General features: G+C 34.6%; 1 protein-coding gene across 1 annotated transcript; it reads left to right on the forward strand.

Moving 5' to 3' along the window:
• The first annotated feature begins 4,986 nt into the window (after window positions 1–4,986).
• On the forward strand, window positions 4,987–14,793 carry LOC128994600 (probable malonyl-CoA-acyl carrier protein transacylase, mitochondrial). The gene is made up of 4 exons (XM_054419261.1): window positions 4,987–5,903; window positions 8,380–8,597; window positions 9,182–9,364; window positions 14,516–14,793. Exons 1-4 carry the CDS (start codon window positions 5,201–5,203, stop codon window positions 14,738–14,740), a joined length of 1,329 nt encoding a protein of 442 aa, XP_054275236.1. The 5' UTR covers window positions 4,987–5,200; the 3' UTR covers window positions 14,741–14,793.
• Window positions 14,794–15,427: the final 634 nt, after the last annotated feature.

A 15,427-nucleotide genomic window follows, 5' to 3' on the forward strand; every position in this document is an offset into this window, starting at 1 on the left:
ACAAAAACCTTCTACGCTCTCCAAACATTTACTACTAAGTTAGTTCCCAATGTAATTATTTTGTGATGTGTTATTATTGTACCAATAAATCATCAATACGATTTACATTTTATAATTTACTATGTACAGTACAATTACTTATATTTTTGTGGACCTATTTGTTTTAAACCATACTTATGGACAAGCAAATCGTCGTGTCAAAAAGACAATTTGTTAAGGCATTATTCTTCTCAAAAATACTAACAAGAAAAGTATAGCAGCTAAAACCAAACTCTTATTTTTGTTTACATTTTATAAACAAATCAATATTTATGAGAAGACTACTGTTTTAGCCAGATATTAGAAAATTTCTGGGAAAGCCATGTTAAGCATTGTTTAATAGATTTTAAGTTATTAGAATTCCTTACAAAACTTAAATGTAGTCCATATTCCCGCGGGAAAATGCCAATCAATTATTATATTTCCTATGCAATAAAATAAATATGTAATACATTTCAAAACAGTTCTTGTCAAACATTATCAAAAAATCCCTCCTAAACAAATTTTAGATTTCCTCTGATATAAAATTGTGTTGACAATCGAGTCAAGGGAAGCCACCGTGTGATACGAAGCTAGATTCAGATTGAGTCGATCAGATTCACTCGAGTGATCAAAGTATGATGATCATCCCTTCACCTCCTTGATCCTCTTTGTTCATTATTAGACTTTGATCATCAAGAGGAAAAAAGAACAGGTCATTACCCAAGAAGCCTTTAAAAATAGCATATTCAACATACATTATGTGTTTTAACTAAAAAAACATCTGTAAATCGGGTTCTTTTCTAGATTTAATTTACATGAGCTATTTTGATAAATATTCTTTTGTTTTGAAACTGCTTTAGATAAAATTCAAGGGAATTGAAAATTAAAAACGATTATATTATTTTAGTTCTAGCTCGGAACGTTTCGGATGTAGTTGGATTGTATTCATTGTTACTGCCAGTAGCTTGAAAATATTGTTAAAAGGTTTAACTACAATCAATGATAAATTAATTGTTTATGTCACTTTTAATGAAAACCTTAGATTACCCTATATCTAGTAAGACAATTAATTATCATTAGGACTATTTTATTTGAACAAATTAAGTAACAATATAAATAATTTAAATATAAAAATATGATATAATTTACATTCTAGGGTAAGATCTCAGTAAAGTATAAATTGAATTACATAGCATCCCCTAAGAATTATTTTTCTCTAACCCTAGACAAATGATTGTATCTACGATCGACAAAACGATTACTGTATTTTTTTGTTAATGGGATGGAATAGTTTAAAGCTCCATAAAATAAAGCCAGTCGTAAAACTTTCTAAAGGGTTTCAAAGGGTTTCAGATTCCTTAATCCATTCCAAAAAGAATTATCTCAGATAACATAAGCAGCTAGTTTACAGCACATTTACCACAGATTTATAGGAGTTGTGTGGAAAAAGTATTTGTCTAAGAGTTTGTTTTCAATTAACAAACATATGTACGGTATTCAGTGGCAGATTTCATAATGACAAGAAGTAAGCATATTGTTCATTAACATTGTAAATTTTAAAAATGTACAACTTCTTATAAGGCTTGGATTTGTGTAATGTTAAATATCCTTAAACTGCTATTTCTAAAATAATGAAGTATTCTAAATGTTTGAATTGTTCAAGCAATTAACGTGATATTCAAAAAGATGGACCAAACAGGTTGTGCAAAAACAAAACGATTACCCTTTTTATTGTTTAATCGGTGTTGTATTAATTTAAACTGGCATTGCGATGATGATATTCTTTCTTTTAAGTATTCATCTCATCAATATATCAACAAACAAAGTAACAATATTGTACGATTTTACTGGTAAAAATCTCAAGATGAACTTTAGACAAGTTTCATCACTACAGTGCTTATTTAGTGAAACCTCTTTTACAAGGCTGAACTTTGCCGATAAGACGGCACCAATCATACACCTCCAGCCAAATTGGTTAGAAAACTGTTTCTAGATCATTTAGTTACTGTAAACTGTGATTTTATCAGATGGTAGACTGGTCACATATCGGGAATTAATTTACTTTTATTTTCACTCAAATAATAGCCTACACGGATTCCTATACTGTAATGCATAATTTAATAAACTTGGCCAGAAAACATTGTGTAGGCTATTCCCGTCAATTTTATTGGGTGCAAATAAACACTTATTTTGATAACTACTGTATAAAAGTTCAACTCATTAGGCTGAAACATTTTTTTTATTATTCATAGAATATTCATATATAGCCCTGTAGGTTAGTCAAAATTATACGTTTTCACAGTAATGAGATCCGTTTGTCTATAGTATTAGAACCAGTACTGTATTACATGAATTTTTCACCTACAGTTGTCAAGGAGAAACATTTAATCAAGAAATAAAACGTGTGCCTTTAATGTTAACATGTTGACGACATATTAGAGCCTCGAGTTGTATAATAATCAGTAATAAACTGTCACACAACTGTTGAATTGTTAAAAAAATTAATCATTTTTTACTGAGAGACTCTTTTGACACGTAATACCTCCAGAATTACATTTCCTGGTGAAGGGAACATTTAGAAAATGAGTTTTAAAGACTACTTTATGCACGAATGAATATTTCCCGAGTAAGGTATCTGTTTACCTCTCCACGTTACTATCCTGTTGATTCAGCTAAAAAATTGGATTCTACAAATAATCTAACATTGCCTTTTTCACATGGTTGTTTACGAAAACGGATATGTAAATCATTCTTTCTTCTTTACTTCTCGAGTGATGTAAAGTTGAAAAAACTCACTCGGTGAGGTAATGAAACCCATTTAAATAAAATTGAGTGTTTTACTTAAAAAATATACCTCTATGGAGCCAACGACGTTCAGCGCTAGAAATCAGCTGTGCGCTTGAATTTTATTGTTATGCTTTGAAGAATTTTCCTAACCTAGCTTTTGTTTGTAAATGAAAGTTACTGTTAGAAGATGAGTGAAATGAATAATGAAAAATATTTCTCGTAACCTCCTGTATATTGTCAGGTCAGGTAAAATCTTGTACGTTACACGTTACGCAAGAGCGTGTTTACATCACTTAGGTAAATTATGCAACTCGCTTCCACTCGTTGCACAACATTCGCCTGCGTGATGTAAAAACGCGTTTACTACACTTGTAATGTGAATAGCTATTACCAATGAAGGGAAAAAAGTGATTTGGTGATGCATGAAACTGCACAAAATTATGAGTCCAACGATTTGAGTAATCCTTCTGATTGCTCCCTGCCGAGATTTAAAAGCCAGCTCATGACTCTACGCTTAAACACAGCGACGCTGTCACTCTCCACCTCTCGTATGTGAAGGCAAGTTTCTATACAATGTATGACAAACGTAAAAAGTTATAGTTTTAAGGGTTGAATGGGAAAGTCTGGGAAAAGAAAAGCCGAAGTTAATGTTACTTCTAGTCAAATAACGATGTTGAACAGGAGAAAAACCCGAACATTTATTAAGTTTGATGAAAATAAGAAGATTTTTTATGAACAATTGGCGAATTTTTAAAACAGAAAATCGCAAAACAGTTGCAAGGAAGAAAATCTATAGTTTATATTTAAAATAGTTTTATAACAGATCGTTGAACGACAGAAAGTGGTTCCAGAACAGTGGGAAGGGCACCACCCCAAGCCAGGATACCATACTGCAACACTGACTGCACGTTGGCAAAGTACACGGTCCGAGACAAAGTTAAATTGTCTCACTCTAATTACTTTGTTTCACTCCAGATTTGCAACGTGAAGGCACGAAAGTGGCCAATTCGCTCATCAGTGAGCTTATCAGTTGAGTTGCACATAACTATTGTTTTAAGATTTAACCCCACATATTATATATCAAAATGTTCGTCTATGGGTACGTGTAGATTTGCAAACTGACCTTAAATTTCTTTTTAAGCCCTTGGGCTCTGCCCGAGTGTTTTTTTAAAAAAGTTCCAATGTTATCCTTATGAGGGACGGGACATAATATTTTGTTTACATTATGATCAGCTGGAATTTTTGTTAATATATTTTATGCAATTTAAGGAGACATGTGCTACAAAAAAAACTGACTTAATTGAAATGAAATATTTACTACTATCTGCTGTACCCGTGCTTTGCAACGGAAGGGACACTGAAGAAAAAAATATTGACGTTTAAATCTGTTGTGCACATCCACCTTTGATTTAAGGAAAAAACATTTCATTTGACCTCTTAGTTTAAAAACATATCTTTCTTTTAAAGCTAGGCTAACGTATAATGCTTCCTAGTATAGATTTACACCGTTACGAGAGAATTACAACTATAGCCCAGTCAATAAATGTTTTTTATCGCAACTAAATGGTGGAAAGCTGGATTTTGTATGAACTGCCGTGTTATGATCATCTATAGGCCATATGTCTGTGGTGATTCATTTAAAGACAGTGAAGTGCTATTAGAAAACAAACATAAAGAAAAGGCTAGGTTTGTATTCATTGTCAGTGTTGACCACAAAGATATATTGGAGGCAGACGGATTTGAACCAAGAACATATCTAGCTTATCATACCAAGGGGCAACCACATACATCTCTTGACATAACATGGTGTAATAGAACTAATAGAAGCTACCACTTAGTCCATATTCCCTATTTTAATTGTCACTAAGATGCGGTAATTGAAAATTAGACAACCATCAATATATAATAAGTTAACTTGACAACGAATAGCATCTTCACAATAAAATAAATTCGCATCCTGGTATATCGGTGTTTTTACTCACTCTTTCCAAATATCACGGCCCGATAAATTTAACTAAGGAAACAAATTAAAAACTACATGTAACCCTGAATATCCAAGCTCCATGGCTCATATAATAAAACCACCAAATGACGGAAAAGGAAAAAAGTGTCTGTGGGGGTAGTCTCAAGTCTGTCGATTATCGTCTGCTTGTACTAGAGTGTTTGTATAAAATAAAAATGTATTGTCAAGTCGGTATTGTGAGGTTATAGAACTGTTCAAACAAATAACAATATTATTGCCGTTTAAATTTATCTGATGCAATCTTTTCAGACATAAACTGTTATCAACGAATGTATCTGTCACAAAGTGAATAGTTTTCCTATTACCTCATGGTTAGAGCTTTTATATGTTACAAACCAGCTAGTACGGCATAGTTAAGTTTAAGAAGCGATGGGACACTCCTTGTACTTTATTCAAAGTTTGCTGAAATTTGATAGGGTTATCAATATTAACAAGTTAAACTTTTCGGCCTTTGCAAATGGCTTGCTCAATGTTGACAGGAAATATGTGGATCCAAGTAGCTTACTAAATGTTGTTAATAAATTGCACTTGTGTCATTCAAACTGCTCAAATAGGCCTACCAAAGAGGATTTGAAGTCTAATGACGTCCAAGAATTGCTACACAATGCTGCAACATTCGAACATGAAGGCAATGAAGAATTGACACCAGATAATGTATGGGCAACATCACCTTATCCTAAAGGTGCAGTTAATCACAGACTGCAATCTAGACATTCTCTAAGACCAAGAGTGGATCCTAGGGAGACATCCCTAATTCTGTTTCCTGGAGAAGGAAGTCAATATGTTGGCATGGTAGGAGATTTACTCGTATTTCCAGGTGTCAAGGACATATTTGCTGCGACGAATGAAATCTTAAAGTATAATCTTCTTTCTCTTTGTATGCAAGGGCCTAAATCAAAACTGGATGAGACTAAATACGCTCAAGTAGCTGTGATGGTGTGTTCATTCGCTGCGTTAGAAAAACTTAGAGAAGAAAGGCCTAATACTGTTGACAGTTGTATTGCAACCGCGGGATTTGGTGTGGGTGAATTAACAGCACTTTCTTTTGCCGGTGCTTTCTCTTTTGAAAGAGGTAAGTTTGCTGTTAAGTCCAAAGTCTAACTTATTTGATTTAACCCTTTTGGATATAGAGAGGAAGGTTATTTAAAAAAAAAATAGCAAAACGGCCATTGGTGACCTGCATGTTCATAGGATACACTACCAACCACTTAGCTAAAAGATTCGCCCAATCCGATGATTTCGAGGTGTATGTCTAAACCAAGGATTATGAACACCTCACTATGCCCCAGTGGTTGTAGTATATCGCTACAAACACACAGGTCACCAATTATTTGCCACACAGGACGGGATTCGAACCCGAGCAGACGAATGCCACTGGCCAAGTGACACACGCCCTAGCCTTCTCGGCTATCTGTGCTTGAAGACTGGGGAGTCAAAACCCGGTATTTAAGCTGTCGCCACCGATTGCGAACAGATGGCGCTGCAGATAGTTGTTCAATGCGTTACTAGGTAGCAGCACCAGCTAGTCACGGACTATTTAGATGCAATCTTTTAGTTTTAGTAGTAGTAAATGTGTTCCTGAGACTTTGCTGCAAAACATTAGTTTCCCAAAAATTGCTATATTACAATAACCTCGTCCAACTAAATCAGGGTTAAATTCAATATTACATTGTAAACTATATGTCTTTTGATTTTGTGAGATTTCGGTTTCAAATAATGCTATCAGAACATAAAAATTTATAGGAAAACCAGGAAAATTACAACAAAAACTAAGTTTTATTTGATGTTTACTACAAATACCGGGATTTATCTTTCTTATATATTTTCTTATTGTGTTATTATTCAAAATTAGCCTAATTAATAAAACAGTGACAGCATGACAGTTAAAATTCAACAATGGGTAATGGAATTAAAAGGCAAACAAAAAAGTCTTATAAAATATGAATTATTGGCCTAGCACTGAAAGGGTTAAACAGTAATTACCTATTAGCACAGAAAACATACTAGGTAGGCCTACTATAACCCAGAATGCCAACCGCATGGTAAAAAGCATTAACTTAAGTGTTTCGAGAGAGCTTTGCCTGTCAATCGTAGGCAGCGCCACCAGCCTTGCTATGCTGAAGCCCCGTGTACACGAGGCTAGTACTAGCAGCTAGTTGATTAGCGCTAGTAAATTCGCTCCGTGTAAACGGTCAACTAGCGTAAACAATTACTAGCGCGCTAGCATTTTACTCGCTGCTAGTCGTTTTGAACATGTTTGATAGGCCTATTACTAGCGCTAATAAGTGGAGGGGGTGGTCACTGACCACTAGCGCTAGCAAATTAGCGAGGTACTATAGTTCGGCCGCTTAGAAAACGACCTGCGTGCTAATGCTAAACCAATGCTGGAGGAGGTCGCTTTCTAAGCGGCCGAACTATAGCGGGGTATTTGCACTTCTGCTAGTGCTAATCGCCACTCGCCATACGCCAGTGATAGTGCATCAGTTGTTGTTTGTCTGACAAGTAGAAATGCTTGTTACTTAAAGTACTTAGTACTTAAAGTACTTAAACTACTATGTAGGGTCTTCCAATGCCAGTTCTCTTAAAAGAGTATTGGACGCACCAAGAAGTTCTCGCCTCCTAATCCATCACCTTCGAACCCACACAGATCGTCTCTTTTGATTAAGTTCATGTTCACACAACCCTTGTACACCAATTCTTAAAATTTGTCTCAAAACATTTCGATTTAAGGGAACAGAAGACATTTTGTGCTAAACTGAAATGGCTATTTCAACCAATGAACACTTCACTTCTACATGACTAGCGCTAATAATAAGCGCTAATAACTAGCCACGTGTAGATGTGAATTTTCGCGCTAGTGTGCCCAGCTACTCAGCTAGTGCTAGTAGCGAATATTAGCTGCTAGTAAACTAGCTACGTGTACACGGGGCTTTAGTGCATGGCAACGCTGGTGGCGCTGCCTACGATTGACAGGCAAAGCTCTCTCAAATCACTTAATGCTTTTTACCATGCGGTTGGCATTCTGGGTTATAGTAATATGTTTTCTGTGCTATTAGGCCCTAACTTAATAATAACACATGCAATTGAAACCACAGTACAACAATTAATTGTTTTGAAAATGACTACCCTAACTTATTTACTTAAAAATAAGTCTTAAAAATACTTGGGACCCTTTAAACTTAAAAAGTGTAGCCTACCATAGCCTATAAACTTTTAAAAATTTGTTTTTATTGATCACATTACCGGTACCTACAGCCTAGTTCTTTGCGTAACTGGCTGATTTACTTCTTAAGTGTGATAGTGGTGATCTACCAATTAAGATCTAATTACTTTAACCTTATTGCACTAAGCTATTAAGTTAGACCTAACTTATTTATCATTATAAGTATCCTACTACGGTACAACAAAATCAGTTTGTAAAAATTAACTTGACTTAACTAAACCAATTTCATTTTCCTCCCATGTTTTAGCATCAAACTAGGCCTAGTTATATTATATTTATCACTATCAACAATCCAAACATAAGTTTCTGTCAAAACTGTTTTTAGCCGTTCGATTGGCTCAGCTAAGAGGAGAAGCCATGCAAACAGCCAGTGAAATGGAACCTGGAGGCATGTTGACGGTGATGTACACACCGTCCACCAAAATACACGAAGTGTTGGCGAAAGCTAAGGAGTACGCTGCAGAACAAGGTGTTGAGAAGCCAGTTTGTGAAGTTGCTCACCATTTGTTCCCTCATTGCAAAGTAATCGCTGGCCACATTCAGGTAACTAATATACCACCTCTGAAATGTACACCAGAAATGCTGTTTTGTACCAGTAATGTGAAAACTGTTCTGGAAAAGAGCCAAGCGCCTACAATAGACAATAGAACATGAAAAATAAAAAATAATAATAGCGATACCTTTTGGTATGTTATATAATTATGTAATTTATGTACCTACAACAATAATCTACTCTCACCTTCCTAATTCAAATAATCAGCCTAATATCATAGCCTATTTGCTGCCACAGAACATTCTAAAATTGCCTTAATATTGTCGACCTTTACAGGCACACTCCGCACACTACAAACTAATTATTTCAATATAGCCTGCATGTAAATAAATTGTAATATTAAATCAATTTTACAACTACCGGTATGCCCACCTTTACCTACAGAAAGGATTTCAGCTCCTTTACCTCAACAACATTCTGCTGACTATTATACCTACCAATCGTTAAACAAATTTAACTCAGTCAAATGATGTTCGATTGGTGGAGAAATTAATTCATATTATTAGACATATCTCCCTCTCTCTTCATAATGGATAGGCCTATTCGTTTTTTATATTAATTTTGTATTTTCTAGTGCTTGACTTTCATTGAGAAAAACAACAAGTCGTTGAAAATAAAAAAAACCCGTCGCCTCAACATCAGCGGCGCTCATCAAACGAGTTTGATGCAACCTGCTGCATTGACTTTCAAGAAGTACCTGCAACGATCTAATGTAAAGGATCCTGTGATTGCTGTGCATTCAACTGTCACTGGGAAGGTATGATTTAATAGCATTTAATTATTTAGCAAATACACTCTATTTTCTAGAGGTTCCTTGCAGAACATCGTCGTCATTCACAATGTGGTGGTTTCAGCTGATTGGCTTTTGTCGGTTTTTTATGAGGTTAGACGTAGGTACCATGTATTTTTCAAGCCAAATTGTCACTTGGGTGGGAGAGTCTCCTTTTACACCAGGCCTAACTAAGTTATGGTTTTTGCTGTCAGGCTAATTTTTAATACTAAACAGTCAAGTTCTAATTTCAGCGCGAATTCTACATTTGTTTTTGTATCCCAATTTCAAGAACTTAAATTTGCCCATATTAGATTAAGTTACCTTTGTTGTTGTAACTTGTTTGTTGTTTGTTATTCTTGGGGGTTATGTTTACACTAACTCAAATCTATAAGTATAAAAGAGGATGTTTGTATATTTGTTTGTTTGGCAGTGATAAACTCAGACACCGCTGAACCGATTGCCACGAAACTTGGTACATACGTGTAGAATGTCATGGAATAGGTTTATACACCATCAATTTCGTGATCCGTCCAATCGGCTCCGCCCCAGTGGCTCTGGAGTTTCCCATGTTAACCTTATGAGAAATGGAATTAATGAATTTTAACAGCTGTTTCAATTAAACAAGTTGGTTTTGTTCTATGATGTTCAATAGCATTAAAGTTACAAGGATTACCTACAGGGTGCAGCACTATTATTTCTTTTACATTTATGACAACAGCTAATTTGCAACCAAAAGGTGAGTGAGCGTAGCGAACGAACTTCAACCTGGAGGCGAGTTAGCGTAGCGAACGAGCTAACCTGAAGGCAAGTGAGCGTAGCGAACGAGCTAACCTGAAGGCAAGTGAGCGCAGCGAACGAGCTCCAACCTAAAGGTGAGTGAGCGTAGCGAACGAGCTCCAACCTAAAGGTGAGTGAGCGTAGCGAACGAACTTCAACCAGAACAAGATCATCTTGAAAATTAAGAAGTTAAACGGGGCAAAGCCCGCGGGATTATAAATAGTCAAAGGCAAGACAACGTCTGCCGGGTTCAGCTAGTAGTAAATAAATGTACTCAATGCGTTTCATTGAATTGAAAAATAAGTAACAGAAATTAAATTTTACAGCTGATCAAAATGTAAACAATTATGTTCTTCATAAGAATAACATGGGAACTTTAAAAGCCACTGGGGCAGAGCCCAAGGGACTTTTTCACAAATGTAAGGCCAGTTTGCAAATCTACGCGACACGCTCTTTCCAATGAGATGTCAATAGATGAAATCGGTTAAGAAATGGTGGAGGAGTTCAACCGACAAAGTTTCATGTAGCATATTAATTATCTATATATTAATTTGAAACTGTTTTTCTTTGTCATAGCTATTTTGAGAGAACGGCTGGGCGTAGAAACTCGGTAGGGGTGTCTAAAGAAAGGTCTTGGTCTGTAGATGAGCCATCAAAAGAGAAACGTGGTAAATTCCCTAGGGGCTCTGCCCCAGTGGCCTTTAAAGTCCCATCCCATGTTATTCTTATGGAGGAAAACGGGGTTTTTGTCACAGCTAATTTGAGAGAACGGCTGGGTGTAGAAACTTGGTAGGGGTGTCTAAAGAAAGGTATTGGTCTGTAGGTGAGTCCTCAAAAGAGAAACGAGGTAAATTTCCTTGGGACTCTGCCCCAGAGGCCTTTAAAGTTCACTCAGCAATTTTGTTTACATTACGACCATATGGATAATTTTACACTACTTTTAATGAACCAGCTGTTAATATTAAAATTGTATTCAAAGGTCTACTGAAACTGTCAAAATTAAATGTTTACATTATTATTTATGATTCTAAATTGATTCTCCACTGCATGGCAAGTTTTTTATAGTTTCAACAAAATGATAAATTTATGATACGTTTTAAATGTTGTGATCAAAAATATATGCTTTATTGCTCTTAGAAAATTTTAAATTATGAAATAAGTGTGGCATATCAATTTTAAAGGAACATAATTATTCCTTATAGGGTTAGCTTATATACTGTATATTGTAAGGTTGGCACTTGCCTTTTTTGCCTACTTTCAATTACCATTTATTTTTTTAATTCATGAAAGAACGCCAGAAATTCCTTTATTGGTATAAAAGTTTTCGACAATCGGGTTAAAAATTGTGTCATAGATGAGTACGTTGAGGATGAGAGCTGTGTTAAAGTTTTGGAATAGACTAACTACGGAGTATGTTTCATCTATGGTTTTGGTGAAGTAGGTGAACTAATGTCAATTCAGGTATTTAAAAACATAAGTACAGGGTTTTTACTTTGCTGTACACATGTAACAACGCATCTAAAACCTCACTACATACAAAGCATTCGGAAACACAACAGTGTCATCAAATCTAATCACATTTACATAATTTGTTACCAAGGCTGGACTAGGTTATGGATTTGGTTCCGCAAATGTTCAAGATTTGTGATAAAATTTCCTACAATTATGGTTCATTCCATCCACGAAATACATAGCACAGCTTTATGTTATCGATCTGGCCAAGGCGAAACTATCCCATAAGCTAATGAATTATCAAGTAAGAACAGGATGATTAAATACATGGGTCGATGTGGCAAGAGAAGGAATTAAAATTGCTTAGATCGAAGTAAGAATCTTACTGCTTTCTAGAGAATAAGATATTTTTATCAAATACAAAAAAACCTGATTTAATATGCTGATAAAATTCTGTATTTTTATGACCAAAGATGAAGATTTACTTATAAATCCGGATACAATCTGAATGATTTTCCTAAAGCAGATTGAATTAGTTGTTAGTAATAAATATTGACTCTTTCCGTAACATGATAGACTAATTATATGAACTCATTCTCCCATATAGTGAAAGTGGCTTTGACATGAAACAAACTCATGAACAAACAATTATAAGACTCCTAAAAAACCTGTTGGGCAACCTAAAGCCGATAAAAAGGTAGGAAATATTGTGTTAAACAAATTCATCAATCACGTTTTTTAGGGAACACAATCGTCATACTTATTATTATGTTTATCCTCCCTTCATTTAACTAAGATTTTAATGACTTCAATCTATCTATCGCAGTTAGCTGAATTTACATAAAACCTCAAGATTAACCGTCGATTTCGACGGGGTTCTACTAGTATAGATAAACAAAAAACAATATGCAAATAATCCATTTTTATTTAATTAATTTGAATTCTCAAAATTTTTTTTAAGTTTGAAGCAATAAATACTTCAAAGGTACATAGAGAAAGCCTACCGTGGTATCACCTTGGTTAGGTAACTTACAATATTTAATAATTTGATGAAGTTTATTAATAAATATATATATATATATTACTTAGTTACTTTTCTGTGTTACAATAGCTATTTACCTTACAAGTGTAGTAAGAGCGTTTTTACATCACGCAGGTGAATGTTGTGCAACGAGCGGAAGCGAGTTGCATAATTTACCGAAGTGATGTAAACACGCTCTTGCGTAACAAGTAACGTACAAGATTTTACCTGACCCGACAATATACAGGAGGTTACAAACAATATTTTTCATTATCCATTTCACTCATCTTCTAACAGTAACGTTCATTTACAAACAAAAGCTAGGTTAGGAAAGTTCTTCAAAACTTAACAATAAAATTCCAGCGCACAGCTGATTTCTAGCGTTGAACGTCGATGGCTCCATAGAGGTATATTTTTTAAGTTAAGCACTCAATGTTATTTAAATGGGTTTCATTACATCACCGAGTGAGTTTTTTTCAACTTTACATCACTTGAGAAGTAACGAAGTTATATACATCACGCTTGGGATAGGGCAGTTTAACATGGCGGGTTAGGTAAAAATGTTTTAAAACTGATTATATTAGTTTTTAACAAAGTGAACATACTTGAAATCTTATGTTTTAGTATATCTTTTAATACGCTAAAGAAAAATATATAAAAATAAATTTTCTAAAATGAAGCAATAAAAAAGCCACAAGTTTTATTGGTTATTCAGATGGATCATTTTGTGTAGATTAAATTTTTTTTAAAATTGATTTGATTATCATTCTGCCTTTAGGAGATATTAATTTTTTCGAAAAACCATTTTCGCCCCCCAAAAAAATGGTTGAAAACATTCAAATTTTTTTTTTATTTATTAATTGAATGTAGATAGAGTAATTCCATATTTTTTCCTATATTCAGCATAGTTAACTTGATAATACTGATTTTCTTCATAAGATTTAATCCATAAATGCCTAAGATGTATATTTTTTTTTAATTTTACAATATCCGCCGTTCTAAGTCTCGGAGAGAGCGAAAACGTCCATTTTTCCAAAAGTTTAAAATGCTATAAATCGAAAACCGTTTAAGATAAAGAGTTGAAATTTGGAATATTTTCATATCTTAGTAGGAAGATCATAACCTCCAAGTTTCATCAAAATCTGAGAAGGTGGGTGACATGGCCTGGATGATTTGATGTGGAATGACCCGAAAAGGAGTGTAAGACTAAGGGGAAGAAGAGTGATAAACAATCCTCGGGAAAATTCTTACTAATTTTGTTTATTGAGTAAAAGCAGGCTTGTCAGCTACTATGGTGAAAAAGGTTTATGTTACTAACTTAGCCAGTTCCTTTGACATCAGTAAGACTTTGTCACTTGTGCATACACAATTGTGACTTGGGTAGTACAATTTACTCAACATCCAGTTAGTGGCATACAGTTGTCATTTGTTGAGTAAATTCTTTAGAATATTTCTAATAGGAGCTAGCAAGCAAGTGTGCTGAGTACTCTCCAATTTACAAGCTGCATGTTTAAAAATCAGCTAGTAGCTTGTAAACTCACATTTTAGGATGGCATGTGGAGAAGGTAGTGCGAGAGAGACAGATTTCCCCACCACACTTCCTCATCTCTAGAGACGTAAAGCAAATAATAAAAACCTTTTTGTACTTGAACCAGCTATTCATTACATTTATACCTAGTACAACCACAATAACAGGACCTTCAATAGCAAGTACTTTTCATTCTAAAGCCAATTATAGTAATTTGTTGGTAGAATGTTAAGAATGTTATTTTTAGCAGCATCATGCTTAAGGTAAAAAGTAGAATTTAAAGTTTTAACTTCAAATACCGTACTAATTGATTATTTATCTAATTTGTGTTTATTAGTTGTTTTAAAACTATTTCCAGATTTATCGCAACAAAGAGGACATCCTGAAAAACCTACACAAACAGATGGTGAAGCCTATCAAATGGGAACAGATGATGCATATCATGTACGAACGTCCTGTTGGATCACACTTCCCTACAACGTATGAAGTAGGACCTGGCAACACCCTGAAAACAGTATTGAAAATGGTTAATGCTAAAGCATATGATAGTTGTTTCAGTGTTTTTGATGCAACATCTGTTTGATGTCATATAGGTTTTTTTTTATAAGTTACCTGATTTAGCTATAGAAACTTTCTACCAAGAACTTTTGTAATTCTTTTCTTTCCTTTTTGAACAATATTATGTATGGGGATTAAGAATACTCTCTACATAGGCCTATGGAAAGGCTGTATAGTCTAAATGTACGTGTGGTTGCAAATTGATTAGTAAGTAAGCATGTCTTTCTAGCATGGTAACTAACCACGGCCACCGGCCACCTACCTTTAACTCCAGGCCGTGGCCTTCAAAGTGGCAACACTGTCAGTAGTGCTGTTACAGCTGTTTTGTTTGGTGATGGCTAATGCATATTTGTGTACATATTTGTTAAGAATGCAAAAGCTTGGTTAATGGCCTATGAAAATATTGACTTCATTTTTAATGTATTAGGGGCGATACACCTAATAACTGTCAATATATAACACACTTACATGATCTTAGAAAGGTTAAAGGGGATTGTGTTAGATTCGTTTACCAATGACATTTTGTATAACGAAGTAAATCTTGTAAACCCTTTTAACCCTCCAAGTGTCCATAGTTTAGGCCTTAATGTCCACCTATTTTTGGCGCATTTGCAAGGTTTTATTAAAACGGATCTGAGAAGCTTAAAACAATGTTAATTCTAATGTTCTATATACCATTTTGTTTGAAAAATCATGGGCTTCAATATTATAT

The sequence above is a fragment of the Macrosteles quadrilineatus genome, unplaced genomic scaffold (genome assembly GCF_028750875.1).
Source record: "Macrosteles quadrilineatus isolate MER2022 unplaced genomic scaffold, UCM_ALF_1.0 Scaffold_5__1_contigs__length_97177068, whole genome shotgun sequence".
Lineage (NCBI taxonomy): Eukaryota > Metazoa > Arthropoda > Insecta > Hemiptera > Cicadellidae > Macrosteles > Macrosteles quadrilineatus.